At 40.5% G+C, this 15,130-nt stretch overlaps 1 protein-coding gene across 1 annotated transcript in view; it reads right to left on the minus strand.

Moving 5' to 3' along the window:
- Positions 1-15,130, minus strand: part of man1a2 (mannosidase, alpha, class 1A, member 2) — a 139,778-nt gene that overhangs the window by 57,958 nt on the left and 66,690 nt on the right. Inside the window, exons 4-5 of the mRNA XM_039817834.1 lie at positions 14,084-14,202; positions 226-306 (exon numbers count right to left, since the gene is read on the minus strand). Of these exons, the coding sequence (XP_039673768.1) occupies positions 226-306; positions 14,084-14,202 (200 nt within the window). The remainder of the gene's footprint in view (positions 1-225; positions 307-14,083; positions 14,203-15,130) is intronic.

Genomic DNA, 15,130 nt, shown 5'->3' on the forward strand with positions numbered 1-15,130 from the left:
TATAACGACTAATGAGTTCTTTTCAATCGCAACACAAACGGAGTGTGTTAAATCTTAAATGCAGTTTTAAACCAAAGGAGAGCTGCACTAGCTTAAAGTAGCAGTCACTGATGTAAGATGATAATTTGGAGGTATTTCTCGTTTTTTAAGAAACAACACTGTTACTGATGTCTTCTCTTCGATACATAAATGACAAATATATTATTATTCCAGACAAGTTCTTACTTCCTGTCCAGAGAGGTAGTAGGCGGCCAGCAGTCCTCCAATGAAACGAATGTTGACCTCAAACACAGACACCTCGGCATTCTGGGAAAACAAAAGAGCACAGGAAAAAAAGAAAACATCACATTGGATAAAACAAACAATTTGCTGTTTATGTTTGTATATGGATATTCTGTTGGTTATATACCATTCTCTGTGATGGGAAGTAGGTGTAAAAAAACAGGTTTGGGGTTTTCCTTTGAGCTCCCTGGGGGTTTCTGTACCACCAGCACAGATTGTGTTTCGCTTACTCTCTTTTCCTACAGTGTTTGTATCCTAAGTGGTTTGCAAAACCTTCCAAAACTAAATTACAATTACACAGGTGAAGACTTGCATTCTTAAAAAAAACAAAAAAAACAGGCTATCCTGTGAAAAGAGCCAAATCAAAGGACACACCTTTAAAAATTATTATTAAATAACAACTCAATCGTTATTCCCATTTAATCATTAAATAAAGCAGATTACATGAGGAAAAGACATAAAAACGCTTCTGTGAACACAGAAACAAATCGATACAATTTTATAAAAATGAACATTCATTTTCTGGGAGAAGATTGGAGGTTCAACCTCACTCAGTACTACATATTTGACCGGACTTTACTGCTGATACATACTTGTTGCATGGTCTCCATCTCAGCGCAGCCAGGTAGGGTTTGTTGATTGATGATTTGAACCTCCAATTGAAAAGGGAATCTTTATTCCGAAACAACCCCGTGGATGAGACGGTGGAATTTGAAAGCAAGTGAAATAATCCTTGTGTCACTGGTGTTGAACAACAATTCTGAAACCTGACTACAGATTGAGGGGGAATTGCACAAAATGTGTGACAGCCATAAATGTTGCCTTCAGAGCTCCTAAAAAAAAAGTCAACTATGTGTATGAACACTGCACACAAGGTCATATGCATATTCCTTCCACTAATTAAGCCTGCAGTTGTCACCCCGGTTATATTATTGTAACTTTGGGTGCCACAAGAGAGAGGAGAGAGTATGCTGGTGTTCACCTCAATTTTCTTGTTTGCAAATCATGGCGTAATTGGGGCTAAATCTCTACAAAATCTTCTATTTTCAATTCCAATGTACCCTAAAGAATAATCCCCCTACTGCTAGTCTTCTTCTAGTCTAGTCAGCTTTCCCAGAAACCCCAGCAGTCTCCGTGGTCGACAACTCTCTTGGTACCATGCTGCAGTAAGACTATTCACGTGGAACACCTTACAGCCTAATACATTCATATGCTGAGAGCTACTTACAAATTACAATGTGAGCTTGCTCTGATTTTATTCACACATGAAATGAAAACATACAAGAGATGAAGACTTTACCTGCGTATCTCTCTAAAGGGCAGTCTGAATTACCTCGATTTACAGTTAATGAACTCCAGAGTGCAACCATGTTGCACTGAGCTGAAATGTCCATGGTAGTGGCTTTACACTGATCAATAAATCAATTTTAGGGATGTTAATAATTAACCGTTTAACCGACAATAAGAATTTTGACTATTAATACTATCAGTTAAACAGTTGAAAACAATATTTGTTGCATGGTTTCTGCTAAGTTCGTGGCTCTCACAACGGCCAGCTACACGCCACTATATCGATGAGGACTGGCTGGTTACATCGGCCAAGTCTGCGGTCAGCTGCAGACCTGAATCCGTTGCGCAGACGCGCAAGCGGTTTTATTACTAAGAAACTGGCCGCATGTGTCCGTGACAATGCATGCACACAACATCGTGGCTGCGCGACCGGTAAGAGTCTGCAGCTGTCTGAATGTGGAAATGTCCCAGCCTCCTTAACGGGTGAACTGGGACTCAGTTGCCCACTTGTCGGTTAAACATTTAATGATTGGTTAACGAGGGTTGGCTATCGGTCAGGATAAAAATCTAAATTATCATCCCTAATGAATTTTATTTGTCACATGAAATTGTATGAGGTGCAATTCCAGTGAAATGTGTGATATGAGCTTTCTTATTTTTACCATATGAGGTAACTGTAGCCTTTAGTCAGGAGCAGGTGTCCACAGACAACGCTCATAATTTGTTTTGAAGTTTGGACGTAACACCCTTCAGGTTTGGGTCAGCGGTGGTCGCCAAATCACTGCCCATTTACCCTCAACAAACCTACTCTTAATCCATCCCATGGCTCTCTCTGCTTCACTCCCTCTCTGCCAGTGTCTAAAGCGGTCAAAAATGGTCATATTGCAGGGGAACAGCCATTCTTCTTGGCACCCCTCCTCCCGCAGGACTATCATTTCCACCAGAATGTTTTTTTCTTATCTACCGGGGACCACAGCATTATACAGTATCTAGGTAAGAGCGGTGGGGATCATGTGGCGCTTCCTTCCAACATCCAACCTCTTATCTCTGTGAGCCATTTGTAGCTGGTTGGATTCTGGCCTCTTTGTCGTAACAAACCTGACTCCCTCCTGAAACATAGGGGACTGCTCTATCTGCACCCCTACAAACTGGTTTCATTTTAATGTCAGCAAAAGACAGCCAGCAGATAGGGGCACCTACAATCCACCTTGAGTTAAATGATTTCGCACACTGTCAGAATGTGTGATAATGCACCCGTGTCACTTGCAGTTGGGTCCTCCCTCAGATCCCACGTGTGCAGTTGTGCTGGCAGGGAGAGGGTCGTATCCCGACGGTAAAAGGAATGAGGTGAAGAATGGCTCTCATCTCCACCTACGTTATTTTCTTCTCGAGTGGATCCCACTTTGTACAAGACCCCTGGGAGCGTATCTCTTGCTTCCTCCTCAAGGTTTTCCCCCTCCGTTTTTATCATCTGTCTTTTGTTTGCATACTTTATGAATTTGCAATGTCAATACAGATAAATACAAAGATATTTACCTTGTATATATCTTAAATTCCTACTGCAGAGTTCTCTCTTGAAATTGAAACAGTGGAGCAAAATTTGCATACGTGCCATAAAACAAGTGCCCCATTTTCTCAATATCTAACGCAGTACACATTTTTCACACTATATTATGGCAGGCAAATAATCATATTAATCCGCTTTATTACACTGATTACTGAAAGATATTTATGTAGCAGCAATGGGTGGCTACAGACACCCTTCAGCTGATGATGAATGGTGATTCATCATTTTAAACATTGGTGTAAGCCGCCTAGTGTTTGCTAGAAGCCAACATGTCACAGACATTTCCTTTAAATATGCAATATTGTCAAGTGAGTGTCAAACTTTCTTTTTTTTTTTTTAAACGCACAATTAATCTGAAGAATAAAAGAGCAAAAGCACATTAGAAGGCAGGGTGGATGTTGTGTTGAACCGAGTGATGAAGGGTTTGGAAGATCTCGTAAAGCTCAAGGCCAGCTTTGTTTTGGCAGCATCCATCAATCTAACTCCCTGTCTGTCAGTCACCCTCACTCGTTAGCCATTTACAACGGTTGTTTAGGAGCCCAGACCCCAATAAGCAGAGGAGTTATAAAACAGCCCTAATTTAAAGCGCCTGCAGTGAACACCGAAAAGACAGCGAGGAAATCACGTAGGCTGTGCATTGACGCATGAGAGCGGCACAAGAACAGAAATTTTGATTAAAATTGTTTTGTTTTGAAACTACAATATAGGACAGTCATTGTATTCTCAGATCTTCTATCCCAAGATAGCTCTTAATGACATACTGCACTTGCTCTACCCTGAGAATTACATCCACTTTCCAACCTTTTCTACTTTCTCTATTAATATCCACCACTTACACATCTTAAAGCCATGTCTTTTTGTGCAGCTTTCTTGTCCTAGATGAATCACTGTCGTTTATTTCAGTTGGATCCTGTCACTACTGTAAAAGTGCTTCCTCCTGGCGGCCACACTCTTGGGTATATTTCGGTTAATGTACATTATAGAGCTCAACAGTGACCGCCCACTTTTTTTACGGCTCTGACTCCAGAAAGGTTTTTCCCCATTCAATAGTTTCATTGATGTTTCAAAAATTGCTTATATAGAGAGTTTTAAGTCTGGAACCAAGCCAACCAGCTACGAGATGATACACAATGTTATTGACTTTGAATCTTGCTAGCACAGCGTTAGCTTCCTGGCTCGTAGCGGGGCTGAAGGGTTCTACGAGCTGAGCGGACTATAAATATCTCCCGTTGCTAAGGGTGGCAAGTCGTATCTAAGGTCCTTCCTATTTCCTGGAGGGGTGAACAACGTTTGCATTGCATAAGAACCTTATAGGATGGGAATGATTGTTCCAGGTATTAGGCAAACCTTCAGGCGCTGCGCGTCGGACAGTTCACGCCTCCCCGTCGTCCATCAATACCTGACAATGGACAGCTCGTCGGGCATTAACCCTTACGTAAACTGTGGCTCGACTTTAAGAACTTCGGCAATTTTGCTGATCTATCAATTGAGCTCATCTTCTCATAACGTCCCTCAGTAAGAGTGTAAGCTAAGTGATATGTATTAGTGTACAATCAATCAGTCAAACGCCAGAAATGTAATCAGCAGCAATTTTGATAATCGATTAATCCTTTTGAGTAATTTCTAAAGAATGCATGCCAAAATTCTCTGATTTCAGCTTCTTAAATGTTAATATTTGCTGGTTTCCAAAGTTGTATATGATGTAAAACTGGAAACATTTGGGTTTTGGACGGTCAACGTGATATGGGAAATTGGGGTTTTAGACTATTTAATGAAATTGTATAGGCCAAACGATTGAGAAAATAATCAAAAGATGAATCGACAATGAAAATAATTGTTACTTTCCGCTAGTTAACTGATATTAGAACATTTATTTGAAAATGTAAGGTTTAAACTTGGCCTCTATTCCAACACCAATAAGCTGCAGATAGAGAACATGTACCTAATGTAATCGCTTCTTTCTCCGACACTTTTTCTAAATTAGACTGCACTTAACTTAGCAGTGAGATAATGCTGAACTGATGCACTGCTTAATAATGAAACCCAAACAGTAGCTGAGGTGAAGAGAATAGCTCTCAGCACAGTTGACATATTTTATTATCTCTTCTTTAGTGAGAGTGGCGCATTTACTGTGTTATTTCAGGTGTTTTGCCCCTGCTTACTTATTACACATTCAGTGTGTTATGTAATACATGGATTTACAGGAACTAGTGAAGATATATTAGAGACCAAAGCATACAAATAACCTTTAGCATTCATCCATCATTAGTCCCTTCTCTTTTATACCATATATCCTGCATTTGTCTAGCATTTTCACAGCAGTGTAACACAAACATTATGTGCTGCATGCAACTGAATTTGAATGCATGTGCAAGTATGTAGCCTCACACAAGGTCTGGCTCAAATCCTTCACTAAAGCATGAAAAAAAATGTGATGTAGTCCTTGAAGTTTGAAGGCAAACAACTGAAAAACATGTCATCCAGGCAGCTGGGCTAAAATATAAAATTCTGCAATGACTTCTCCTTCCAGGTGACAAGATCGAGGAACACGAAGAGCCGAGGAAGTCACTGTCAAATGGCTTTCACCCTCAGCAAAAGGCTAAGGGGGAAATGGGACAGGATGGGAGAGGGGGCGTCTAATCATGACAAACACGACAGCTTTCACTGAGTAGGACTGAGAAAGCTTGGCAATGTCATGAAAAATAAACAGCAGAATGTCACTCGGGAGGCCATCTTTTCTGCCTCTCATGTCTGAAAGAACAGTGTCACATAATAACATTTAAGTGCTGAATAAAAAAATAAATCTGAATTAGGAACTCTTGCTCCTTTATGATTAAATGTGGTTAATCAAGCTTTGCTGGAACATACTCTTTGACAGGTAGCATTAATTTATCTCTGCTGCACTGTCTCTGATCAAATCCTCAATTTAACCAGGGTTATTAATGCGTCAGTTAACGGAGTCCATTCATTTGGGGGATCTTTGAGTCTGGCGATGGAGCTGACGCCGAAACATCCATCATCGAAGGGCAAGCTGCAGTGCAGGGGCACTGGAGACTCCAACAATGACTCACTGCTTGGGTCAACCTGACATGGCAGCTATTTAATCATTCATTTGTGGTGTGGATGGTGGGTGGCTCAATCGAGAGGTGGTGGAGGGAGGGTGTGACAAACACATTATGTATTTGTTAAAAACATATGGGAGCCACAGAATTACGATTTTAAGTGAGGAATATTTGACACCAGGAATACTAGACAACAGACAACATGCACTTAATTGGAATTATGTAAGATCGAGCTAAGCGACATTATGTCAAGACCTTGTGCTCACCTATTCCAACATGCTTAGCAGATGTCTCACAACAGCGGTCGCTTGAGTAAATGTCTGGTATTTCTTTCGCTTAAAACATAATTACAACTTGGGTCTTTGTTTTTATTGGTCATTGTAACATTTGGGCTCTGGGAAGGAGGCATCATCACTAATTAGAGGAACAAGAAAGACAAGCGGTATTTGCCATAGTTTTGCGCACACACAATTTTCCTGTGCAAGGACGGATCACTACCGACATTCACTGCACTCACTTTCAGTTTTAAATACAATCAGTCGGTTGAATACAGTAATCTGAGTTAACGGACTGCTAATTTACTGCTGATTACTGTAGGCAAGACGGTCACGTTTCTTGTCCTACCGTCTATGTGATGCGTTCACAGATCTCAGCCACTGAGGTGAGTACAATGTTAACTTGATGGCAAAACTAAAATAATAAGAGGAAGGAATTATCCTTAAAGGAGGTGGGGCAGTCTAAACCTTACAGTATTACTCATTTAAAGACTAATTTAAACATAATCCAAAGTCTGTTCTGATCTTAAAATATAAATTGATAAAAGGGAAAAAGGGCAAAAACATCCTCACTATCAGAGTTGGGTAGTAACGAGTTACATTTACTACGTTACATTTACTTGAGTAAGTTTTTGAAAAAATTATACTTCTAGGAGTAGTTTTAAATCACTATACTTTTTACTTTTACTCGAATAGATTTGTGAAGAAGAAACTGTACTCTTACTCCGCTACATTAGGCTACAATGAGCTCGTTACTTTTCTTTTAACCTCTTTGGTATTCTACGGGTCATTGTTTTTATCCCCCCCGCGTACGCCTCATTTTAATGTTTTATTTTGACAGAGAGAGAGAGACTCCCGCTAAAGGCTCTACCACGTGACTGTGTTTCACCAATCAAACGTAGTTGTGCAGTCTCGTCACGTGACCATACTCAAACTCATCGGCGGGACGGGTTAGCTTTACAATGTCAGAATCAGCCGTCGGCAATGCAGACATAGACGAGGAGGAACACCCCAGAGGCCAGATCAACATGTCCTGGATTTATTTCAGTTACCCGACATTCACCTAACCTAACAACCGCGGTCCCGCAAGCTGTGTCACGACGGTGGTTAACAACTAGTTCAATCAACCAGGGTTTCCCAATCTAGCGGCGCGTGTTCACATAAAAGAGGCGATGTTTGCACAACATGACCAATAGCCACATATTTTACATAAGAAGAGCAAACTATAATTCTACATAAATATGAAGAACACAGACACGGTTTTACAGGCAAAACGCAATACAGTCGCTGCTTCCTAAAACAGGAAGGAAAGCCGGCAAAAAAAAATAAAAAATAGTCAACGCTGTAGATGCGTAAATCCCAACGCTTATCAATATCACTTCCCCATCAGTCAGGCACAAGATCTGACCATAATTACACTTGTCCTTTCCATAAACTGCCGTTGCTTTAGCCTATTATTTCAGTTGCAACCCTGGCAGTGGAAGCGATCGTGAGAGCAAATAAAAAACATAATTCAAACCGCTTCGCACATTACACACGGCTCAAGAAGCCGAGAAATAGCCGATATGTAATATAAATATACTAGTGCTGTCAGTTAAATGCGTTATTAACGGCGTTAACGCAAACCCATTTTAATGGCGTCAATGTTTTTATCGCGAGATTAACGTTCTTTTTGGCCCAGCAAACTTTGTAGTTTTTTCACATGCTGTTGCAACAACTAGTAACGTTAGAAAAACTACAACATCACACCGGATCTAGCTGGACCGGAAACTAAACAACATGCACGCTGCACACACTTGTTTGCAGTTGCTTGCGAGCTGGCCAAAGAGTAGTACATACCTGCAAACTAGTCGCTTTTCGACGAAAATCGCCGTTTTGAATGGGTTCCAGCGTTTCCCAGCATGCCCTGGGTCCGCCTGGCTCTTGCAGTCGGTGGAGAGCAACTGCGGCGCCTGGCTCTAAAAACTGCGGCCGCCTTGATCTCGTGAGATTATCGTTGCCCATGTGTGCATGAAGTCAGAGCAAGTCGGGATCAAGTCGGACACAAATCTAACCGGCATGCATTGGGCGGCGATCGCCGGTGATAGATTCTGCACAGATATGGCTCCTCTCGAACGAGCCTATTGCCGCACAGGAGGCCAGTCAACACTACACTTAGCAGCAGGTAACGTTAGCCTACCGTTAGCTAGCAGCTGGATTAAACACAGTTAAAATGTTTACAGCTAAACGGTGTAAAGTGTGTCTGTATTTCACTGGAGAGGACTCCAACACCGGACTGTAGCTGTCGTTGTCTGAAAAACTGTCATGATGTTATGTTGCTCGCCTCGCCAGCCTCGTGGTGCATTCACTGTAATTGTAAAATACCCTTTTCCCATCCAGTGGTTGTTTTCACTGTTTTGTGCTCCTTTTTTTTTTAGATAAACTTTTTATTGTTTTATATTTTTGAACATACAGAACAGACAAATACAATTGAACAAGGTGCTCCTTTTTTAAATATATATATATATATCTTTCGGTTCAGGCACCATTTAAAAAGTATTGTATCATGTTAAGAGCATTAAAATGAGAAAAAAAGAAATCAAGGGACATTTAAATAGATAAAAATGTGCGATTAATTGCGAGTTAACTATGACATTAATGCGATTAACGCGATTAAATATTTTAATCGTTTGACAGCACTAAAATATACCCATCAGGGAATGTTAACGGGGTTGTCGATTTCTAAATGTTTTTTGTATGAGCGCACCCATCTCTCTCTCTCTCCCCCCCCCCCGTGCACCGAGCTCCACCTGATCATCTAAGAACGGTGACGCCGTTATCAATAGAGTATTGATTGGTCAGTTGGCGTGCTTTTACACCGGTTGATCTCTCATCTCCAACTTAACCTGCTCCCGACCAGGTTATGCGTCCAGCATAAGTTAGCACGGCAATTGAACCTGGTAACAAGTGATCCACCTTCGTGATACAGAAAACCCTGGTGAACCTGAAGTTAGCTCGTTAACCCCAAATCTTGCTTCGTAGTACAGGCCTCTTTTACCTTGGTAAAAGTGCCAAACAGCAGCTCCATTACCTTGTTCTAGTTCCTGCAGAGCCGGTAAAAAAAGTATAAAGGTTTGGAAATGTGTTACTTGTGCTTATTTATTTTTTATGTATTATTATTTTATTGATTTTATTTTTTAAGTACTTGAATTTACCTGGCTTATTTTAATTTAAGCTATTTTGTAATTAATTAATTAATTTAAATGTATTTAATTGATTGGATGAACTATAATTTGCCTAAAGATGATTATTTTGTATTTTTGTCTGATTGAATGCTTGTTAAAAAATAATTCAGACGTTACTCAACAGTTACTCAGTACTTGAGTAGTTTTTTCACCAAGTACTTTTTTACTCTGATGACTACTTTTTACTTTTACTTGAGTCATATTATTCTGAAGTAACAGTACTTTTACTTGAGTAAAATCTTTGGCTACTCTACCCACCTCTGCTCACTATAAAAGGTCAAACTGACAGACAAACTGCGCACACACAGCACACACGCACAGTGGTAGTTAAGGCCAGTGTAATACAGTGCGCTCACACATTCATGCACAGGAGAGTGATAAATTTGACCAAGAATGATGTCTTTAATCTCCTCCAAGGAAAGCCAGGCTATGCCCTTATTCCTGGCTCAGAGCTTTGACTAGAGAGGCTGGGTGTGGCCACAACCTCTGGGTTGAACAAATCTTTGATTTTCACAAGGTTCAAGATTATTTTGCTGCTAATTATACCGTAAGGCCACTTCAGGCTTCAAAAAGTATTGCTCCCTGTGAGCCGGGGAATTACCTGTTTTGTAAAAAGGTCTGAGTAAAAAGCCAGAGTAAAGCCATGGCCATATTGCAAAGATTCAGCCAAAGCTTACTTAACATTTCATGAATGTTACAGAAGCTGGAAGCTAATGCCTGAATCCTTTGCCTAATGCATGCAGGTATAAAAAGGCATCAAACCAAGCCGTTAATGAAAACATAGCCACACACCACCCTCCTTTTCTCGCTCGTTAACAGGAGCTTCAATTCTCTTCCTCTTTTCTTAGTCTTCCCTCTAATATCTTCTCTCCATTCCCTCCTGTGTAACCAAAGGCTTCTCCTCCTCTCCCCTGCCTCTGGTTCATATAACTCAGTTCAAACATATTTGCAATTTTTTCCTAGATGTCTCATATTCCTGTCATAGTTATTGCATTTGTAATACTCTTAATAATTTTGCCCCTTTTTCATAAGGCACTGATCTCACATTGTTTGTTGCTGAGGCATTTTTTATTACAGTGGCTGCTCCTGCAGGTATTTTGGATACCACTGTGCTAGAGAACACTTTTTTTTTTGCACAAATGTAATGTGAACACTTCTATTTAATGAACCTAAATGTTGCCATTGTCAGGTGAATGTTCATTTTTATTACTATCTGCATCATATTAATGTTTGTATAGGTTTCATAACTAAACAAATTCCCAATAACATCTTATCTACTTTTATCTTTTCCATTCCACTCGCATCCACATATCCATCACTCTTTTTCTGCCTTATTCTATCATCCCATATTGCACTGATCGCTTTCAATTTTCCACTCAACCATCTCAGAGTGTATGTTATCGAATTTATTAGGAAATATGTATTATACGCATTATTTAAATGCAACCCATATAGCATAATAAACCCCAGCCATGTCTATCTGTCGATGATCACAGTGTCTTATCCTTCAGTATAGTCTGTATTTTTCCATGTGGTGTTGAACAACTGCACTGTGTCTTGGGATTGTGGTGGGACTTTGAATTCTAAATCGTGGCTCCAGTTCTGTCATTAACCTTGTATAAATTGTGCTATTCACTGGTTAAGGCCTTTCACGAGCTTCTAGGAAAGGTCTTGAGGACAAGTGTGGCGAAAAGGCAGTCAGATGAGGATGAAGAGTACAGTCAACTTGGGGGGCAAGCTAGCAGAGAGTCCTCACATTTGCTGTCTTTGTGCTGTAGAGTAAGGCAGCTGTTTGTTTTTTTGTTTTTTACAAAGTCAACACACATGCTTGTATTTGTTGGAACCTTTGCCACCTATGGTGTAGAACCCAAAATACTTCCAAAAACTGCTTCTCAAATGCTTCGGTCTGGTGATTATCCAATCTGCACGGCTTTGCTTGCTAGTGTCCTCTTTCACTTTCATTTATTAGCTTAGTTTACTGATGAAGAGGCAAACTTGCCTGGACCGTTACTATTAGTAACATCCTATCCCCAAATAGTCTTTCTTCTCTCCATTGTCTTTTCTTTATTCCTCACAGCCATCTCCACTGCCCATCTGTATCCCCATCAATCTGCCTTCGGGGCTGATCTTTCTTCCTCCATCTTTCTTGGTCTATCCATCCAAACCCCTACCTCCTCAGTCTGTGATTAATCTTCACTGGTCTCTCTCTTTCTCTCTTCTTTTCTCCTCTCTATCCCCGGTGTCTCTTCCGTCACACATCTCCTGCTGCCTCCTCTGTTCTCTACCCTCCATCTCTTCCTCACCCTCCAGTCAATCTAAGCCTTTTCTCTTCTTTCTCTCCCTCGTTCTCTATCCCCCAATTCCTCCCTGTATCCCTCTTTCCGCTGCTTGACCACAGTGATCCTGAGGTTAATTAGCACTCCGAGTGTCAGACTGTTAGATCCCCTCTGCCTACCTGCTAGCTGCCCTGTGATTGCCTCAGTAGGGGGACTAACAAGCTCAGGAGTTAGACATTGGAGCAGGCAGAAAGTAAGAAAAGAAAGAAGAAGAAAAAAAAAAGAGGAGGGAGAACAAGGAGAAGGCACGGACAGAATAATGATTTCAAGGAAAATTTAGAAAGATGTGAGAAAAGGGGAAGAAAGGAGGGACGGCAGCTTAGCCATGATGGGGAAGCAGAGAGATAAGGGAAGAAAAGACATGAGGTAAAGTAGAATAAAGGAGAGAGGGATATGTAAGGATAGTGAGAGGATAGAAGAGGATAGAAGAGCCATGTCAGGTGGACGGGTAAATGATGGAAGCCTTCCTAGGTGTGAATAAATGTGAGTAAAACAATTAGAGCATAGAAAGAAAAAAAGGGAAAAAACAAAAGAGAGAAATAAGTAGGGGTTTGCAAAAAAAAAATCGATTCACATTCGAATCGCGATTCAAGCTCTACCGATTCAAAATCGATTCATAGAATTCCAAAAATCAATTCATATTTTTAAATTGTATGTCTACTGCAATCACATGGGGAAAGTAACTACATTTACATACCGTGAATCGTTTTTTTAATCGAAAATCGATTTTGAATCGAATCGTGACATTTTCTGAATCGGGCACCCCTAGAAATAAGATATAAGTTGGTATTAAGTTGGAGAATGATGGAGGGGTGGATAAAGAGAGATAGTAAAGGATAGAAGATGGAGGGCAAGAAATAAATGCAAAGGAAAAGACAGAGGAAAAGGGAAAGGATAAAGGAAAACCTAGGAAGGTGGACAGAGGGTAAAAAGATAAAAAGAAGTGATAGACATGGCAGATGATGGATAGAGGGACAGATAAAAAATGTGATTGCCAAATGTAATAAAAGAGGGGAGATTGAAGACAATAACCTGGTCAAATAAAAAGACTACAAAGAGGTTATAAAAGAGTGACCGTAAAGACAAAACAGGGAAGGAAAAAAAAAAAAAAAAAGATAATAAAACAGTAGTGTGGGATGAAGACAGGGGTAAGAGTAAGCAGGGACCAGAAAACATAACAGAAGGGAAAAGAGGGTGGACTGAGTTGATTGACAGAGGGAAGGAAGCTGGAAATGGGAGAGGAGGAGCGAAACAGAAATAAATGAGGAGAGCTGCAGATTTGATGGACAAGAGAGATGGAAAAGAGTGGAGGTTGTTAACCAAAAGACTGTCAGAGTACAGAGAGAGGGGGGAATGAAAAATAGAAATGGACAGAACCAAAGATAAGGGATGATAGTGATAGATGATGAGTGTAAAAAGACACTGAGTGGGGAATCAAGAGATAGCACTGAGAACCCTTAAAATTATTACTGTATTTAAACCTCTTGATTGTATTAAAGAAAAGCAGATATTCTAACTGTGAGGAAGCTTGCATATACTGAACATATGAATATATAATAATCATACGGCATCTTATCTTAGGTCTACTGGTGCTGGATGGCATGGTACTCAAGAAAATTGCATCAACTTGCATAAATATTTTCTGTTGCATGACATGTAATTATTATTTGCCTTTCATTGGTTGCCGCTCAGTGCCATTTATCCACCATGGCTCTCATCGGGGCTGACTATCATAGTGACCGGCCAAATGAAGCATTTGGCTATTGAATTTGACAGGAAATGATCCTTTGTGATTTCTTAGGTGTTTTCACAGCAGATGCAGGTCGTCAAACTAGTGTTCAATCAAGTAACACTGAGATTTGTTAAGATGTGAGTTTCCGTCCTCCAAACTGCTGTGCAGTTTGTTCAAAGTGGGAACACACAGCATTTTCGGGACCATCAACAACAACCACCACCTCTAATCTAAAGGATTCCTGAGCATGTTGTTATTTCTAAACTATTGCTCCATACATGTTACATGTGTACAAAAGGAAGTTGAGGTACGCACCACTCCAAAGTCCAGGTTCTGTTCGATCCACTCCTGGCCGTCCTTGAACTCCTCGTGCAGACCCATGATGTAGAGGGTGTCTAAGGCATCCACAATGGTCGCCCCCAGTTGGGAATTGCCTGCACAAGACACACGGTAAAACAAATAGAAAAAGTGAGATTCAATTGTCCGGTCACGCATTAACTAATTCGCTTCATTTAAACCTTGCACCACAGGGAATTGTGAGTGGAAAACTAATCACAAAACACAATGGGCCTAATTCGTGAAGGAGAAACTAAGACATATGTTGCATTTAAATATAAGAAAAGCCAATACCTCTCTTGGTGTAAACCTTATCTGGAAGTTCAAGAGACAGTGATTTATATAGTTACATGCAGCTATTGCTAGGTTGCCCTTGAGCAAAGCATCCCCAACTTCACTGGGGGATGTTCAGTGCCCTCCAGGCATGTATCTTTTGGAATCGAGGTTCAAATTAAAATTTGAACAGCCCTTACATGATGTACAGGAAGACCTCTAACAACCGGTGACCAGTGGGAATTCCAACATTGTTGTGCCTTAGCTAATCTGCATGTCCCGAATTACAGCAGTCTGCAGCTGACACAATCAGGTTTTGCAAAAATAGGTAAGAAATCAAGCTATTTAATGCAGAGATAAAATACCAAAGGTCAGATCAATACAATACAATACAATTTGTATTTGCCGCATTCACTTGAGAGTCACGGTTTGGAAATCATGGACATTACGGCCAAAAACTGTTGTAATAACTAAAGTTCTCTCGGAGAAGCGGTCCAGTTTGCGCTCCAGTTTGCAAAGCCAGAAATCGCAGATAGCGGCAAAGTACAGTAAATGTTCCTCTACCATTGATGCACCCTGCAATTATATTATTGTTATTTTGGGCAACTGAGAAATAAATTGTTACTCCTTGCGCCATTAAGTAATTTGCAACTCATCCAAGTATTGTTGGTTCTACTCACGGTTGTATTTTCACTCTTAATACAGTTCATCATTGTACTATTACTACAGCTGAGGTCAGCAACTCTCTGACTC

This window comes from Perca fluviatilis, chromosome 12, assembly GCF_010015445.1.
Source record: "Perca fluviatilis chromosome 12, GENO_Pfluv_1.0, whole genome shotgun sequence".
Taxonomy (NCBI): Eukaryota; Metazoa; Chordata; class Actinopteri; order Perciformes; family Percidae; genus Perca; species Perca fluviatilis.